This window comes from Protopterus annectens, chromosome 3.part0, assembly GCF_019279795.1.
Source record: "Protopterus annectens isolate FY-2018-M chromosome 3.part0, PAN1.0, whole genome shotgun sequence".
In the NCBI taxonomy this organism is placed as follows: domain Eukaryota; kingdom Metazoa; phylum Chordata; order Ceratodontiformes; family Protopteridae; genus Protopterus; species Protopterus annectens.
Window position 1 is genome coordinate 593,529,016 of NC_056731.1, and position 19,881 is coordinate 593,548,896.

The 19,881-nt window shown below is 36.8% G+C and overlaps 1 protein-coding gene across 1 annotated transcript in view; it reads right to left on the reverse strand.

Annotated features, from left to right (window-relative positions):
- Window positions 1-19,881, reverse strand: part of LOC122796483 (zinc-binding protein A33-like) — a 529,245-nt gene that overhangs the window by 340,139 nt on the left and 169,225 nt on the right. The window contains exons 2-3 of the mRNA XM_044064995.1: window positions 607-702; window positions 295-528 (exon numbers count right to left, since the gene is read on the reverse strand). Of these exons, the coding sequence (XP_043920930.1) occupies window positions 295-528; window positions 607-702 (330 nt within the window). The remainder of the gene's footprint in view (window positions 1-294; window positions 529-606; window positions 703-19,881) is intronic.

Here is a 19,881-nt window from a genome sequence, read left to right on the forward strand (position 1 = left end):
ACCAAATCAAATATAGGAAAGTATGAATGTGGAAGACATCAAAAGATGGGTACAAGATCACAAAGTTGGAAATCTGGAAATGTTTGGGTGAAAAAAGTATACTTTTAGATGCCCATTAGCCTGTGCTATACCTAAATATGTAATACTGCATAAAGCTTGTTTGTTATTTCTGCAAAATTTAAATGGAATAAAAGAATAAAAATATAGGCAATACCATTGCTGCCAATATTACAGCAACAAAGCAAAGACAGATAACCATAAGATGAGGCAGTACTGATTCAAAAGTAATTATACCTTTAGGAAAATCACAGCATCCTGTTGCTGTATCTGTTGCTGAATATCAGATATTGTCCCTTCCATGGCACTAATGTCATCTCTAACTTTCCTCAGGTTTTCTTTCATTTGTCTCAGAATTCTACTTTCCTCCTCCTCGAGTTGCTTAATAAGTTTTTCTTCCTTTGCCTTGAGAAATTGCTGAAGCTTTGAAAATTCTGATGCAATATGCAGCTGTAAACTTTCAGCACTGGCCTGAAAAATATTACTGGATTAAATAAAAGAAAGATAAACCGCTTTAAAAACAAATGAAATGAAATAAAACTGACTTACTGTAACTTCTGATATCTTTGTTTCTTGTTGATATTTTATTTCTTTATAATCTTTTAGTTTGGACTGTAGATAACAGAGGGAGGATGCTAGTTTGTCCTAGGTAGAAAAAATACATTAACTGTAGTTGGTAAACATCAGATCCTTTTGCCCAGTGCACACTCATTCAGGTTCCTTCTTCTACTCTCTCTATGTTAAATCATTTTTGTGGTCCAGCATCCCAGTATCCTGCCTGTCTGACCATCAAGTCTCCTCCTCCACTCAATTGTCCTATTCACTACTCCAGACTGAAGACACTGTCTTCCTATTTTGTTCTTCACAAATCCTTTGAAGTAAGGGTTGATTTAGCAGCTGTGCCATCATCTGGTGGAGCTCCAGTATCTTTTTCCTGTCCCTAAATCCCTCCCCAGTATGCTTACATATATATGAATCAGGCTGGTTAAGCAGTGAGAAGTGACCTGGCTGCCCCATCTTCTACCACAGCTACACTTTCTCTAGTCTGTTCCTGAACCAGCACAGCATTCCTGCTGAACTCTGGCAGTAAATTGAAGGGATGACCCTAGATGCTTCTCCCCTTTAGATTGGGCATAACCATTATCCTTGCCTGTTGCATCAGATGCCAGAGGTGCTAATCAAATGTGGGTTGCTGGGCCATAGTGAAGGCTTTATTCCTCAATGCCTCCAGCGTAGGGGCATGTCCTTTAATAATTAGAGTTTGTGGAGTATACAATAACCATAACTACATCACCTTCCACCCCCATTTCCTTTAACATTATTGAGTTATGAGTTATGCCTATCCTTCATGTCAATCGGCAAAAACAATCTCTCAGCAATAATTTTTTTCTGTAGGATGCTTTTTTGGTACAAAATTTCATTTTCCTTAAATAATATATTCAGGGAAAATTCTTATAGATATAATAGTCAGCAAATACCAGTAATTCATTCAGTCATTCTCTAATACCTACTTTAACTGAGGGTCACTGGAAGCTGAAGCCTATGCAGGGACTTGATGGATACAAAGCAGAGTCACTAATTCTGATTAGGACACCAGTGCATTTCAGGATGCACATGCGACTCTCACATACAGGCAATTATAAGGATCACCAATTCATCTATGGCACATCTTTGGAATTTGAAGTGAAACTAGAACACCCAGTGAACACTGATCTAGACACATGCAGAACATGCAGCCTATATACAGAGGCCACCCCAGGTGGGAAATGAACTGGAGAACTAAGGACCATGAAGCAAAAATGCATAGTGTATACAGCTGTAAATCCTGGTTAAGGTTTCTGCTATCCTCCAGGCAAGATTTCCTAAGTCCTTTTAAAATATTCTGATGCATTATATTTGAGCAAGTCTACAGACCTACTGCAAAAGGTAGACTTCATTGAAATACAATATTATATTTCTTATGCTGCCATTTATCCACAGTTATTTATGATCCAGCGGTCTCTTACAAACCTAAGTATATGCTACTGACAAAAGCTGGAAAAACTGATCCAATGGTTACTGTGATCTGTAAATTAAAGTCTTACATTTAGCACAGAGGATTAATGTTACTGAGCTGCTTCCTGTAGCCTAGGGTTTGAATCCATCAGTCTCCATTTGCTTACTGTGTAGTTCTGAGGTAAACACTAACCCAGACAGTGCTCGGGCACAATTGGACTTTTAAGGAAGGGTCCTTCGTGGTCTCCTAAACTGCATGGCAAATAGCTACCAAAGAACCTGCAATGCATACAGAATGCAAGATGCTTTCCATTTTCCATTATATGTCCAGTCATGATCTTTAAGTTACATAGAGAATGATTTATCTTTCTTCCAATATTTGTTATGCATCTTTGCATCCAGTGATAACCATGAGTAAGTGTGGAGATACCAGTCAATTGTTTGCAAGGAATTAAGGCAATAAGCTGCTAATGAACTTTGGACTGTATTCCTAGGTTTGGTTTGTCAGTCTTTATTTGCATACTATTCTTCTCTGAGCAAGTGATTTAACCAGACAATATTTCTAGGCCTCCACTAAAAATGACCCACAATCCAGATGTCTAAACTATTTAAAGATATACACGTAAAAAATAAAATACTCCTTATCAGTTCTGCATATAGGAGTGAACCTTGGTGTTAGAATTGACATAAATCCTTTTCCACAGTGGATAATAAAAGAGTCTTGAAACATGCAGCTAGATTGTGTGCCCTGGTTTGTTTACTTTAGAAGGAAGCTAGGAGAAGGGAATGTGATACAGTTTAATGCAGAAAGTAATAGGAGGAAAGAAGGCACAACTGTATAACTACAGAATGAAAATGCAGTGATCTCAAGAAAAACTGAGTGCAGAGATATTGATACAGTTGTGGATGGCCATGCTATACAATGCTTACAAGGTACAATAAGTGCTGGGCATGTACCTGGACAAACAGACAGATTTAAGGGACTGGTGAAGGTGTAGAACACTGAAGATGCTCGTTGTGGAGGGCGAGCTGTATCCCCTGGCTGGATATAATGGAACACTGATGATCTTCCTCTCCCTTCTTTGTATGTTGACAAAACACTGCATATATGCATGTACTACATATGCTAGTGCCTACACAGAGAACAACCATGTGCTGTGTCAATTACTCTCATAGCACAACACAGTCAGCTGTATGCAGAACAGGCACTACCCAAACTGTAGCAGACCATCTATCCTATGAGTAAACATGTCTAAGGCATGCCATGACGGGTATGCCGTAGGACATGTTGAATGCCACCAGGACAACCAGTACACTCCGATCTGGACAGGTCTCCATAGTAACAATCGTATTGCCACAGGGTAGTTCAGACATGAGCAGTTTAAATTCTACTGAGTTACAGCATATGCAATACTTGTACATCTCTGGACAACTAATACTTCATACTTCTATGGTGTCTCATCAGGAGACACCTAAAACACATTGCCAAATACAGTGGGATACAACAACCATGAAGGACCTCAGATACAAATAAACTACTATAGTGCTACATTAAGGAGAAACATCTTCATATACATGTACTGTAACCTGCAAAGTGTACCCTCTTTGCAGGTTACACTTTGTAGTTAGCACTACAGCTTATACTTTGCAGGGGGCATAGTAACAGCCTGGTGCAGCAGATGCAAGGTGGAGTTTCAGATTTTGTCACAAAATGGAAGTTGCATATCACACTCACAAATGCAGCTAATGTCCTGACTAGGCTTTTTAAATTAAATTAAGTTGAAAACTGACAAATGTAGAGTCTCAGGTTTTGAAGAACATATTCACAGATCCAGTCCTCTTAAGATGTACAGATCTGATCAGGTAACAGTCTGTGTGCATCTGTGTTCATGACAGGCACAGTGACACTACTCTATATGCCAGGGCATGCTCTTCTTACAATGTTACAGTCAGATAAATGATTATGCACATTTATGCATACAGTTTATTTTAACAAAATGGCATTTTCAGAATTTGAAAAAAGACAAGAATAATGATGAACCCCCACTAAGTGATAGGACCCCAGTATCTGAACCACCACTAAGTGATAGAACCCCAGTATCTGAACCACCACTAAGTGATAGGACCCCAGTATCTGAACCACCACTAAGTGATAGAACCCCAGTATCTGAACCACCACTAAGTGATAGGACCCCAGTATCTGAACCACCACTAAGTGATAGGACCCCAGTATCTGAACCACCACTAAGTGATAGAACCCCAGTATCTGAACCACCACTAAGTGATAGGACCCCAGTATCTGAACCACTACTAAGTGATAGAACCCCAGTATCTGAACCACCACTAAGTGATAGAACCCCAGTATCTGAACCACCACTAAGTGATAGAACCCCAGTATCTGTTCTTCTATGTTACTTTTTCACTCAGTTTTCATGAAAAACTGTAGAACAGAAAGATATTCAGGTAAACATGCATGCATGCATCTGACATGGTTTACTTACCTCAGCATTTATTGGTGGGTGATTTCTACTTGGACAGGACTCCATAAACAGGGGACACTGTGTGTGAATCATAAATAAATATAAAGAATGCAGAAAAGGAAGGCACGTGCAGCATGGCATACATACAAGGGTTCACCACAGGCATTCAAGTAACCCACTTAAAATATAGCATGTTTGCCAAGAATGCCTAGGCCTCTCAGTGAATCAAGACAGTAGCAGTCATAGCTAAGCTGTGCAGAAGCAAGAGATAATGGTAAACACGGTTAGTTTGAAGGTTCATTAATAATTAGAAAATAAAAAGCTCTTAAGTTAAAGACATAAAATTACAACAAGGATTTGTCATACAAAGAAGTAGTTTGGAAATTAACTTAACTCATCCTGGAGCCATTATAATCTTTGACCCAAGCTTAATTTACTTATGAAATGGAACTAAGTTGCTAAGTGATAACTACATTAGCAACAAAGAATGGTTTAATGCATCAAAGTTTTATTATCAATGAGCTCACATCTTGCCTATTCATCAAACAGATGCATGCACAGAACTAATCAGTGTCTATAACTCTAAAAGGTTGAGCATACAAAGTAATACAGTAACAGTCAGTATGCACAATACCGCAGAAGAAACTGCAGGCCATAACAAGATGTTCTCAGTGTGTGCAGAGTCGACACTATAGCTTAGCAGCAATAAATCATACCAGTCAACTGTACAGATTTTCGCAGAATAGTCAGATTTTGAACCACAAAGGAGATGAAGAGCAAAAGAACACAACCAATAACCAACCAAATTTTGCTCTAGAGAAGCCAAATAAGGGTCCAAGACTTAAAACAACGAAGTTGAAAAAAACGGCTTTAATAACACACCAGTCTAACGCTGTAATCCAAAAACTGCGTTTTCGAATGTCTTCATTGTTTTAAGTCTTGGACCCTTATTTGGCTTCTCTAGAGCAAAATTTGGTTGGTTAATAGTCAGATTTTGCCCTCATATGTTTGGTCCATTTTTCATAAAAGTGTGTTTTTTCTGGAAATTTAGTGGTAAACTATTAAAGAGTAAAGTTCGAAAATAATGACATTTGAGTTTCAGACTTCATATCCTTCAGAAAAATTCATGCTAATGCAATGTCTGTTATTCTATCAATTTTCTGAATTTGTAACAGCAATATTTAAAACTGTCCCTATTTTTGGGCCTTTGTCACACTTTTATTTATGGCTTTGTCTAGATTTCTTGCTCTAAGACGTTGAGAGCTATGCAACAGAATGATTACATAAAAACACAAGTAAGAGTCCAGTAGTGGTACTTTATACTGCAGTTCCTCTCTCCCCCTCTCTCATACACACGTATGTATGTGTTGGTTTTACAGAAGTAACTTTGGTAAGAGTGTACATGACCAAAACAAACTCCTTCAAAGTACAGAAAACTGCAATAAAGTTAACTACACAAAAACATCACTGTGAAGTCCACCTCAGGTTAAAATTTGAATTCACACACAATATACAGTTTAAGCGATTTCATTCCTAGTTAGGAACTTCATCAGAACTAAGCAATTTATACAGTACCAACAATTTTATTACCAAGTAAAGGGTCAAATGTAAAACATCAACCAATCAAAAAAAATTACAATGTGCACCTTTACAATCAACTCACTTCAAATATAGCTCCAGAAAAAAAAAGTTATATATATATATATATATATATATATATATATATATATATATATATACACATATACATACATATACATATATATATATATATATATATATATATACACACACACATATGCACACACCAAAATTAAATCATTATATTCTATCAAGTTTTAAATGTAAAATACTAGTAGACCTATTAGTCAATATATTATCATTCAGACTGTTGCCTCAAGCAGTAACCCCCGATGCAGTTCTGTGGCTTCAAGTATTTCATGCCAAAGACCACCCTTTTCAAGCTTGCCGATCTTTTCAAGTAAAAAATATAAAAACTTCTTAAAATTATTACAAGAGACAGCATGCTTGCTAATAAAATTAGTAAAATTGTTTTTTTTTAATTCCATAAATGTGTTTGTATATTCTGCTACACAGTGGTCTCAGTTTTACCTATGTAAAATGAGGGGCATCTAATAAACTTAGCAAGATACACCACACCACTGCTATTGAAAGTCATCATACCATAGCTAAACAGAATTTTGTTGTAACTAGCCACTGTAGTATTGGTAACATCTAAAATGTATCTGCACTGTGAACAAGCACCACATTTTTTCATACATATAGGAAGGTTAATATGGGAAGTAACAAAATTACTTTTCCTTTCCAAGAACCCTTTCAAAACTGTCTTGATGCCAGAAGGGTACCTAAAGTTTGTGGATTTAGAGATACACAAATGGTCTTATGGATGGCACTTTGCTCCACTCTCATTTGCATATCTAACAACATGGCACACCTCAAAACATTGCTCAGGATGTTTTAACAGCAACTGAAATGCGGCTTTGTAACTCACAAGTCATGCTCAATCCTAAAAAAAACACACACACACACACACACACACACACACACACACACAAATCCCTCGCTCATGAAAAAATACAATTTAAAGTCCTTTCTCTTGAAAATAAAATCATTGAAGTCACTTCTCATATCAAATTATTAGGGATGATAGTGGATGATAACCTTAAATTCTACCTGCATATACAAAATTGCATAAGGAAACTCAAACACTAGGGATGCTTATAGAGCCCAAAACGTTCTCACCAAAGCAGCTAAAGCTACGCTTGCCACTACTTATGTCCTCCCCACTTTTCTTTATGTTATCATCCTTATTAACCTTCAGGCATTACAAAAAGCAAAACGTTTGCAATGCTATAACAAAGTTGCTAAATCTGCAGTGAATAACCCTTTCAGAACACACTCCTTTAGAACACTAAAAAGCCTAGTTGATTAGCACTATCCCGTCGACTAACATTTATACAGCTTATTACCAGCTATAAAATTATCCAGAATCCATCTGCTTGTCCACCACTAAATAACATTCTAAACAACTATGTTCATAGTTGGTCATTATAATCTGATGACCAAAAAGCTCCTGTCTGTCTACAAGCCTCTCAAATCTGCTGGGCATTGCCTGTACTCTTACTATGTTGCTAAGGCTTAGAACTCTTATCCTTATCAGTCAGGTCAATACCCTCCCTCTCATCCTTGAAAACCATTCTGAAAGGACTTCTAGCCAAAAGCTGGCGCAGTTCTTACTCATCACCAGGATGCACTATATCACTAAATTTGGACAGAGACCTACTCATAACTTACATATTCTTATCCTCCTTTCATCACTCACTTCCTTACTTCTGTTCATTTCTCTCCCCTAAACTTTTCTATAAATATATCATAAGCCTGCTTTTCTCTCACTTCATATTGCAATTTCTGTTTGTATTATACAAATTTGCCTTTACATTTTTCCTTAAACTGGCTAACATTCCTCTATTAAATTATTGTCATATAATTTGTATCTACTCCTAAACCAATTTGTTTAATTTGGTATAATTATTTAAAATATATTTGTTTTTGTGCATGTTTAAAGACTGTAAAATTAAATTTCTTAAAATGTTTTGTAATACTTGAAAGCTTTTTTCCCTGTACCTCCGCTGAAAATGGACCCCTACTGAGTTGGACTTTCCCAGTAATCAAATATCAGTAAAGAAAGAAAGGAAGAAATTTCAGCAATTTTTTCTTTTGACATTTGATTTCTATTGTTGGGATCATCAGGTGTTTGATGACCCATAGAGTAAGATACACAAGACAGAGAGGGGTGGGGGGTGGCAGAAAAATAAAGGTGGTGTATTATATGCCTGGCGTCATTACTTCAGCAATTATACATGTTGACAACATTCTCTAACCTTTATGTCATGCTTCTGACATAAAAAAAGAGTGTTTATTTAATCTCATTATTTTCTAATGTACACTTTTAAACAAACTAAACAGTTTTTTTGTAAACTCACACATCAGTAAAGCTAAAAAAAAAATTCTAGCTAAGCTGTGATTCCTCAAACGTCTTGCATTAGAGGCACATGGGATATATGCAAATGACCCTTAAGAACATCAGGTGTTTCAGCTATATGGCATTTCTGAATGCCAATGACTTGTTTTGTTTCTTTTTAAGTAGTTTAATGGACAAATTCAATCCAATAAAGCCAACACACAGCTAGTGGGGTTTGGCTTTATTGGCCTGAATTTGTCCATTAAATGACACACAGCTAGTGGGGTTGAAAGAGTGTCTCTCACAAAGAAGTATAGGTGGTACCCCTTACAGCCACTGCCATGAAGGCCCCTTTCTCATGTCTCTTAAAAGGATGCCCTACAGTACTTTCACTGCAGATTTTAACAAACGGCCTTATTTCTGACTCTGTGGGATTTTAATTGCAGGTTTCTCTACATTCTTGACTGTAGGCTTCATCATGCCTGAATCAACTGCCTGGGAACTTTCCACATGCAGTTTAACCAGTCAAGCTGTTCCTTTAGATGGCTTACTGTACCTTATATCAAACAGCTTCCCAACTCCAATACATGGGACTCTGGTTGAGTGACATCAGCCAAAGCATTCCGATGTTGGCTGACCCAACTTGAAAGACAGCTGTACTAGGAAAAATGCTCAGGCTCTATCCCCAGCTCCACATCCCTCGACTGCAGAGCTTTCTTAGTCCACCTTGTCATCAGTACAAGTGTGCATTCCTATTATACTGACTGCTTCTCTATGTCCTGCAATCAGTGACTTCCAGACTCTCTATAGTTCTTGATACTTGCATCTTGTCCTAATGATTTCATTTGTTCCTGCTCAAAGCTTATTTTTCACCCATTCCTTTTATGGATACATGTCACACAGAGCCCACTTAAACATTATTTTCTGGTGCTGTGCAATACTTACATTATTTGCAATATACTGCACTGCTTGGAATATGTTGCGCAGATCAACTGCATGGAATCGTACTAAAATCGTCAAATATCCAAACTGTCTGCAGCTGTAACATTTGTGTCTATTTAGTTTACATACATTTCTTCTTTTTCCCCTCACCATCTTGGACACTTCTTTCTTATACTTAAAGGAGATTTTCTCATTCACCATCAGTCACATTAGACTCCTTTTCTTCAGTTTGCTTGTTCTTTTTGCTCTTTTTATGGCTGCACTTATTTGCTTCTTGCAAGAGATAATTTCATTAAGCAGATTTGACATTCTTTCAACATTTTAGGCTTTGTCAAACTGGTTAGATCCAAAGAGTGTTGCATCAGCTTTAGATATGACCACTGTTTATTCCACAGTAAGTCTAGATTCATTAGTGGGGAACTGTACCACATTTTATTTTAACTCTATGGTATTCAGGTCACAAAGATATTTGCTACTGTCCGTTTTTGGTCCATCTCTCTCTCCATTTTTGATTTTCTTGCATCAACTCAGCAGGAGAAGAAAATGTTTTGCTCATATTACATTACTGACCATTTCCTGAGAATTAACATTCAATTAGGTCCCAGGTTAATCATAAACCTTGCACCAAAGGTGTATATTCCGCCTTCCCATACATAGTAATTAGTTCACAAACCACACTATAATGTTTATCCAACATACAACACATTAATGAGCTTTCCATTCAGTTTACATTTTTTTTCGCAGATCTTGTATGTGCAAAGGAAATATATTTAAGTCACTTTTCTTAGCATTTTCTATATCAATATTCACTTTGTAGGGATGCACTCGAGGACATACATGTAAGTGGGTGTATTGAGTGAAGATGCTGTTGCATTCTAGGGTTAAAATAATTACATTTCAGTTTACCCCATAAAATAGGTTATGGAAAAAGGGCTTTAATTTAATTCCTGGGGTATTCCATAACCAATTATCTAGAAGCATATTATTCCATATAACCACTGAAAAGGTCCCTCAGCAACCACATGGTAAATGCAGTGGGAAATATAGTAGTCAGGCCGAAGAACAACAAGGAGAGCAGTGGCAGCAAAACCAATCAGTGCAAGACAAGAGTTATTAATTTCCCTTACAACCAAATTACAAGAGATAAAAACAGATCTGCAGGAGATAACAATAGTGATGCCACTGAAACAGATGTAGGGGTAATCCATGTTAAATGTTAAAAGCAGCATCAAACTATGATGGATAACCTAGAGCTCCTCAATACTCATATACAGCAGCTGCAGGATCCAACAAACTGGAGCAGCAAGATGGAAACAACCACCTAACAAGAAACTCCACACCCTACAAGCCCTTCTTACCTGGAAGATATCAACGTTTCTGTAGTGAACGAGACACTGTTTGAAGGAATGGAAAGCACTCCGGCTGTTCAGGGATATGGTGCCTTCCACATTTAACCAGCTACTGTGCAGGAGGGCAGAAAGGTGGAGGTGCATCAGTCTACATTCAGAAGAGATTCACATCGAGGCTAATAAACAACATGATGCACTATAGCTTTTTCATGTCTAAATCTCCATCAGAAAGTTCCCTTACCATATATTAACTAGTTAGAGGACTCCAACTATGACAAATGAAAGCCACAACACCTATCTACAAAAGAACTAGAATCACTCTGTATTAAGCCCAATACCATTTTTCTAGGTTACCTAAACTATCCAACCATAGACTGAGAAACCTACATCACCACTAGTGCAGACGCACAGTGATTCCTGGACTCTGTCAATACAAATGTCCTGGAACAATTAGTCAGAGTACCCACTAGGGGGAATAACATCTTGGATCTCATCCTTTCTAATACGGGAACATCTTGCACCATTCCTTGTATATCTTCATCACTTGTTAGGTCAGCACATAAAGCAGTCTCCGAAATTTAAAAAACACCTCTGTTCACAGCTACTGAGTTCCAAGCGTTTATTGTCAACCAAACAACAGTCTTCACCAACAAGTTAAGCGCTTTCATCCAAACACCATTAGGACTTCCTCAGAACAACATAATACTGAAACCCAACCCTTAAATACCCACACCCTCCCTACTTAATGTTAATTACACCATAATTGGTAAATACATCATACTAATAAGACTTCAAAATGTTAAAATATTGTTATAAAGTAATATAACATGCCCCATAAAAAACTTTAGGCATCTACCCTAAAATGTACTTTAATTTTAACAAAGCAGAAATACTCATACTGTCATTAATACCTGGGAAATTGGTTGCATCCAGATGCAATTGCCACTTTAATTCACAAATGTCCAGATGCACATCTAAAACCCTACCTTCCACATCTTTAACCAATTATTGTAACACTAAAAATCTAAAGGTATGCCCCTGATATTTAGAAATGTGCCTAGCTAAGGCATTAGTGGCTTTCCCATTTTTTATATCCAATAAATGCTCACTGACCCTTTCTTTAAAATGCCTACTGGTCTTTCCAATATAAAATGCTGGGCAGTGCTCACATTTAGCCATATACACCACATTTTGACTTGCACAATTAAAATGCCCATATATTCCTTTATTAAACCCATTAATACATAACTTAGTTCCAGTTTCCATGATATATTTACAAATTGCACACATTTAAAGTTACCTGCTGCCCTGTTGGTACTATAGGGCTTCATCCTACTAAACTCCAAAATATCCTTAAAGGACTTGTCCTTCCTAAACACGAATCTTGGGGCATTTCTCAACTTCTGTTCAACATTCCTATCCAATTGTAAAAGCCCCCAGTTTTTTTTTTGAATAACCTGGGTGACCCATTCCACATCTTGATTAAATGTGGTAACAAACAACAGCCACCCTTCCCTCAAACATTCACCAGGGCACTGCCCTGTATACCTCCTTCCATTACTATGTTACCCTTAGTATTGGTCCTGTTAAAGTGGCTCTATAAAAGCCTTAATTTCTTTTCCTTATAATCTCCTCTTTTAATAGTACGCATAGTGATTTGGGATAACTTTTTTAATAAATAACCCAATAATAAATTCTATTTCACTGAAAAACTCCAGTTCATCACTAACCATCCTGGCCACCCTTACCAACTGACCTTTAATTATAGATTTCTTTTGATGGTAAGGGTGCCAGCTTTGAAAATCCAGATAGGAATTTGAAAAGGTAGCTTTTCTATGTATCCCTGAGGTCAAATACCTATTCCTTTTGTCACTCCTTAAACTTATATCCAAATATGAAATCATCTCAACACTACATTCATGGGTAAACTTCAAAAATTCCACCGTCTGATTGATGTACGCAAAAAATTCCTTCAAGTCATACTCTTTTCCTTCCCAAACCAAAAAAATATCATCCAGGAATCTCGTATAATGCTTAATATGGGTCATATATTTACTGGGAAATAAAATTCCTCTTCCCAATAGGACATTACATAATTGGCATATATGGGGGCATATGTGGCCCCCATAGCCACACCAGTCATCTGTTTATAATATTGTCCCTCAAAGTGTAAAAAAATATTGTTTAGCACTGCCTCCATTAACACAGTAGACACATTGATCTTGGTAAATACATGGATTTTGTTTAACTGTTGTTCCAACTATCCCAACCCCACATCGTGGGGTATCATGGAAAATAAACTGCACACATCTACAGTTACTAAAATTGTATCAGTAATAATGGCACTACTTAATATTTCCAAAAAATGCCATGAATCCTTTGTGATGTAAGACCCCCCCCAACACCTTTTGTAAGTGGTAGTCTAGATATTTACTGACAAAACAAGTCTTGGCACGCTTCCCATCTACTATGGGAATAAACTTTAAATTTTCCAAACCCTTATGTATTTTTGGTATTCCAAAAATATTGGAAACCATGGGATATTCATTTTTAGGTACCTGTATTCATCTTCATCAATTTGCCCTTGAAACAGCATGTCATCCAGCAACAAGTTCAATTTTCTGTAGGCTATATGTATTTCATTAATATTACTTTTGCTATAAGTTTTATCACTCAGAAGTGCTGTCATGTCCAAATAATCATTTGTATCCATAATCAGTCCCATTTCCCTTGCCCGGTTTCATTATACGTATATTTTTATCAAGAACAATTTCAGCAAGTGCTCCTCTCTCCTTAAAGGACATGTTACTGTCATAATTCCTAGGTTTGATTTTAAACCTTTCCCTAATATCAGTTTCACATGCTTTTTCAAAAACAGCTACCACATTGTTAGGTGGGGGGTTGAAACTACTGGGCCTTTTTAAACTATGCCCCTGTTGGTTCTTAGCCTCTTCTTTGAACCACATTTTCAAATTCATCTTCTGTGTCAACAACTTTAAATCAGTTAGGGTACTAGACAAAACCCCATGCCTACCTGGCACAAAATTAAACCCCTTTGACAGCAAATCAGCATGCGTAAGACCCAATAATTTTTCGAATAGTTGTACACCTTGGAAGAGTAGTTTACGCACCAACCAGACAACACAAGATAACTGGATTAAAGTTATAAGCATTTCACATCATTGATTTGAAGTTACAATAGGTATTTTTTTACCCATTTTAAAAAAACTGCACCTCTGTCACCAGATACCCATGCAACAAATAAAAGTGGATGAAGAACAGGACTCTGCTAGAGCTGTGGGTTACCAGATGTTGCTTATCTGCATCCTATAGGGCCATGTTCAGGTGTTCTTCAGCTATGGCATAAAAGTACAAGATATGGCAACATACGACATTAGGAAAAATATTGTCCCAAAACTGATAGTAAGTTCTGGATACTAGGTTTAAAACCACCTGACGTTTCAGCATGTGACCACAACTGTATGTGTCATATTTTTTTTTTCTATTAGAAAGCAATACCTGAAGATATTAACAAAAGCTACATTGTTATAGCTGTGGACGCTGTAAAACGTTACTAGATAACCACACTATTACCCTTTTTAAGAAGTAATTTATGCACAAAGAAATGTCCTGTATTATAAAATTTTCGATACATGTCAGTACCTCAAATTATGTCTCTGACAAAACATGTTATTCATGTTTTGCGTATAGATGTAGTCTGTTCATCCCTGAATAGCCTGACTTATATGGACATTTCCCTATTCCATTATTTAAATGTATTAGTTATAAGGTGTTAATAAAAAAGTATTCACTTTTGTACCAGTTTTGAGTCCTCTTTTAAGTGTTTCACAAAAACGTAACCAGTTTGTGTTCATCTCCACCTTCAACGTTCCTTTGCTGCATAAGCTGGGCCATGGTATGTTGCTTTTATTTAAAGACAGTGATCCCCCTTCACCACTTTGGTATCGCAAGCAAATGTTTCATATGTAGTTAGTTTTATTCTTAATTTCTTGGCATTGTAGCTTTAGCATATCATCTTCCGTTTATAGATTCTGGCACTTTTCTTTTTTCAGTCTTGTTATATTTTTTTACTTCTCATGATGAAAACATGCAACTTCAGCTTGAATGTGCATTTTTCTTTGATTTTTAATTCATGCACTAGTTCATTTTGCTCTTTTCTCATCTTTTTTAACTCTTTAATTGTTCATCTTCTTTCCTTAAAGAGTTTGCACATCGTTGATACTTGGTATAGCAGCTGCACCGATTCTTTGGTTAAGACGAGCACTTGTTTGCTTATATGTGTTGTATAAATCTATAACGAAATCTCAGCCTTAATGTTTTATTTCTCTGTTCCAGCTTGCTGAGACAGATAGCAGACTATTTGCCATAATACCCATTTCTCTGTGCATTTTTATCGTGACAGTATTTAAACTGCTCTAAGTCAGCCATTAACTTCTAGAGAATTATTTGTAAACTATGCACAACCCCTTTCTCTTCAGTCATCTCATTTATGTGGCAGTCTAGCTCATCTGTGTTTTCAGAAACCATTTTGACCACTTTTACAGTCTTTTCTTTGTATTTTACAGAAACAGAATCTGGTTGTAGCTTTCGCAGTTCTCCATTTTTTAGCTGCAACGGCTTCTGCACAGTTGAAGTCACACTTCTCTGAAACCCTGTTTATCCACTATTAACAGCAACAACATTAACGTTTTTAATTTCTGAACAAAGTGTTCCATCTCTCTTCACATCTTCAGGGCTGAAATTATGTCTCGGACAAAGCCTTGACCTTTCCTTGTATAGCCTTGCTTTTGCTGTTTGGCCATTTATTTAAATAGCAGCATTTTCTGAAAAGACCTTATTACATTTTCCACAAGTTGTTTCCATTTAATAACCTGCTCTAGTCATAGAATCAAATTGTGCTTTTTTGTTGTTTTTTTAAACACCTTTATTAAAATCATGACTTAAGACAGGCACTGATACATTAATCAGAAACAAAAGCTATATTAAATTTGTCATATTAATACATTATTCATTGCATATGTTTTCTTTCTTAACATTTATTCACTCCACCATTACATTTGCTCAATCATTGCCTTCCCTTAAATCCCACTCCTCTGTTCTGCATGTACTGTTCCCACAAATTGCATTTATTTATATACAATTCTTTCCTTCCCTTTTCTGAAGATCCCACTCCTAGTTTACAATATGCAGTATCTCAATTACATTTCATTCAGATATTCATTTCTATTTTCTAGCAACTGATCTTTTGGAAGCGAGTAGCAATAAACTTTGTAGGCCTTAGTATGTGCAGGCAATTAAAATCATGCGTCCCAGTTCAAAACAATCATTTCCTTGGTTACAGACATTTGCTCCCCCAACATTCCTGACAAAGTTCTCTGCAAGGAAATTTTAATATCTGCCAAACTCTTTACACTCCAAACACATATGTTCTCAATTACCTTACTCTTTTCCATTGCCCTCTAGCATTTGCTATCTACCCGAGGAACAATTATTTGAAGTATGTTTTGGAAATAAAAATATCTCTGCAAACACTTCCAAGCAAAATCATACACCTTTTGGCCTTTGTCATATACTTGGGAGCCATACAGGTGTCTCACACCATTGTTGTTGTTTCAGTCTCTCTTCCCCATCTTTTCTAATCTCCTCTGACCGATTCTTATCGTTAGCCATGTAAAGTTTGATATGCTCTATTAATTTTCCCTTTTCTAACAGCAGTTCCTGTTCTAGACTAGACTAAACACTGTGCCACTGATTGTCTTTCATGTAGCATCCCCTATATTGTTTACTCCTCCTATACTCTGACATCAGTCCCTGATAGGGAGGGCAGTCTATAACCTACAGTCCAAACTATTGTTTAGCCTCATCCTACTTTATAGCCTTTTCTTTCTCAAGTTATTTGCTCGCAATACCTTGGTTCTTTTATAGCTCCATATGTAAAGTACTAGGCTAGATACCTTTTCAGGCCATTTTAAGCCTAGCCAATTTCCCTTTTTCTGCTGAAATAACCAACATGTATTTGGTTCTAGATTGGTCTTACTTATTTCCATGGATGATAATTATATATCGACTCTATTGAGAATAAATGGAATTATACCATAGATAACTTGAGTAGACCCATGCATGGGATAAAGCATTTAGGAGCTGCATCTGTCCATTCGTAGTACAGGGAGCAGTCCTGGGGCAAATTTTCTGTTTCCAATCCATAGATTTAAGCTGCAGTTGAAAATGGACAGGGATAAACTGTTTTATGTGGATGCAGAGTCTGTTCCACAGCAGCGATATCCTCAATGAAATATACCGGTCCCTCCAAACTGTTGTGCCAATGTTGCAAAAGAGGTTTGCATCCCTAGACCAAGTATTTGTGATGCCATTTGACTTGTTGATATGCAGTAAATCCATCAGTAATGGGTCAGAGGATGCCTTGTATGCAAGATGCAGGTAGTCTCTTAGCAGTCTGTAGAATAGATAATAGTGACAGGGTTTTGAGTTAGTACATGCATGACATGCTGTTCAGGCCTTGCATCCTTTTAGTAAGGTGCATCTATGTGCATTCTTACTGTTGCATGTGTCTGAACAGACGCATGCCAAAGGGGGCATTATATTTGATGACTGGCATAATGAGGCCTGAGTAAAGGGGGACAATGACATCCCTAGTTCTAGACACAATCCTTTTGTTTAGAAGCTATGCAATATAGAAGGACTTTCTTAAAACAATAGACACATGTTGGTGAAAAATTAGATCACTCGTCACATATGTTTCCAATTCATGAATGACTGGGTCAACTCTTAGGGGGTGTTATTGTCAATGTGGTAGTTCCTTTGGGTAGATGATTTCCCAAAGGATACAGTAAAGCATTTTTGGCATTTAATTTCAGACCATGATTTTGACACAGATTACTTATTTGAGACAAACCTTCCTGTAGGATAGTTAAATCCTTTGGATATTCAATGGTTACTTCTAGCTTGCAGTCATCTACAAACTTAGCCAGAGTAGTTTGGTATTGGCTTTTACTTCAGTAAAATAGATACCAAACAAGACAGGTCTCAGTGCAGAACCCTGAGGGATTCCACCAGTGACTGGTCTCAGTGACTGGTCTCTTTGTGGCAATTTCCCCTATGTTAATTATCTGTATTCTATCACTGAGCCAGTTGGCAATTCAGTGAGTGACAGGGGTATATTACCAGTTTATTTAGCTTTTCTACTATGCCTGAGTGGGGAATGGTATCAAACACTTTAATCAGTTCGAGGTAAGTGGTGTGTACCATTTTGTCTTCATCCATTGCCTTTTGTGACCTTTTCAAAAAAATCTATCAGGTTGAGTAAGCATGATGTGTCCTTGATTAATCCAAATGGGTCCAGTATTTGAAGGTTCCCTAGGTCCTGACTGAGTAATTCCATAAGACTTTTCATGGATTTGCATATGAGGCTGGTCAGACTTATATGGGTCTGTGGAAGGTCCTCCCTTTAGCAGGGAAATGACTGTAGCTGTTCTCCATTTTCTTGGTACAAAACCTGTATGGAGGCTGAGATTGAACAATGTTGATAGGGGTGTGGCTAAATTGTGTTTCCAGGGATATTGTCAGGACCCATCAATGCAGTATTTCTAGCTTTTGATAGCACTTTTAGGACTTGGCCTTGTGTGACAACTGAAGGTGAGCCAGTTTCATGTATTCTTGAGGGACAGACAGAGGGGGAGAGGGGTAAAGTTAGAGCTAAATGTCTTGGCCAGCAGGTTAGCTACATCTTAAGCCTCAATTTAGGTAACTTTTTTCTCAATCAGTGAGCAGATAGCTGCATTGCGCTTTTGAGATTACCGACATAATTTAAAAAAGGCCTTGTGATCGTCTTTGGCTTGGGTAGCTATCTTAGTCTTAAACTTGGCTTTTTGGGTTTTTTTTAAACAAACATCTCTATTAGATTATCATTTATAACATTGGCAATCACACATTTATATAAATGAAAATAAACCATACAGACACAACCTCAGTTGTGAACAGCATACATTACAAACCATGCTGACACAACTGTAGCTGCAAACATTATACATCACTTATAATACAAGTCATTGTCAGTCAAACATTACATAACTCTTCAAATTCTGCTTTCTTTGAATCCTTGTTCTTCCTCTGCATGTATTGATCTCATATTTCCCATTTTCCGTATATAATTAGCTACTACCCTATTCTACAGATCCCAATTCCAGTTGTTTGGTCTCTGTTATATTCACTACTTCTAGTAAAGTTGTTTTAGACTTTTATTTCCATTTTATAGCAATTGCTTTTTTGGCAGCCATCATAATTAGACTCAGCAAAGCCTTACTATGTCTATGCAATTCCGATTCTGTATCACAGCTCAAAACAAAATTTCCTTAGTTACACCAACAGAGCAGTCTGCAGGGAATCTTTAAAGTCTGCCTACTCATTACACTCCCAGAAAATATTTGCCCAGTTACCTCTTTCATTCCCATTACACCTCCAACATTGGCAGCCTACATGAGGAAAATTGTTTGAAGACTACTTGGGGTACAGAAATACCTTTTAAAAGCAACTTAGTTCCATATTATATATTGCAAATAAAGTGTGTGTTCATGCATTTTCTTGCTTAAGTCTATTTATATTGTAGGTATGTTCGTAGATTTTTATTACCTAAAAGGTATTGCATTTAAAAATTGGAACATCTTGAAGGAAAGTAAAGAACTAATAGAGAAATTAGGGGAAGTACCAAAAGTTACGGTTAGAAGAGATAGAAGTTTTAAAGAAATTTTGCAAGGTATAAATAGCAATAATAATACCAATAAAAAAGGTATGCATAATTGTGGCTCTTGCCCTTATTGTAAATATATTTTAGTGAGTAATTCTGTAACTATTAATAATTTTAATTTAAGAAGTAAGGGTAAATTCAACTCCAAAATGGTTGTTTACTTAGCTAAATGCCAGTTTTGCCCGTGTTTCTATGTAGGCCTATTCGTAGATTAAGAGACAGAATCTACGAACATACCTACAATATAAATAGACTTAAGCGAGAAAATGCATTAGCTAAGCATGTGTTAGAATA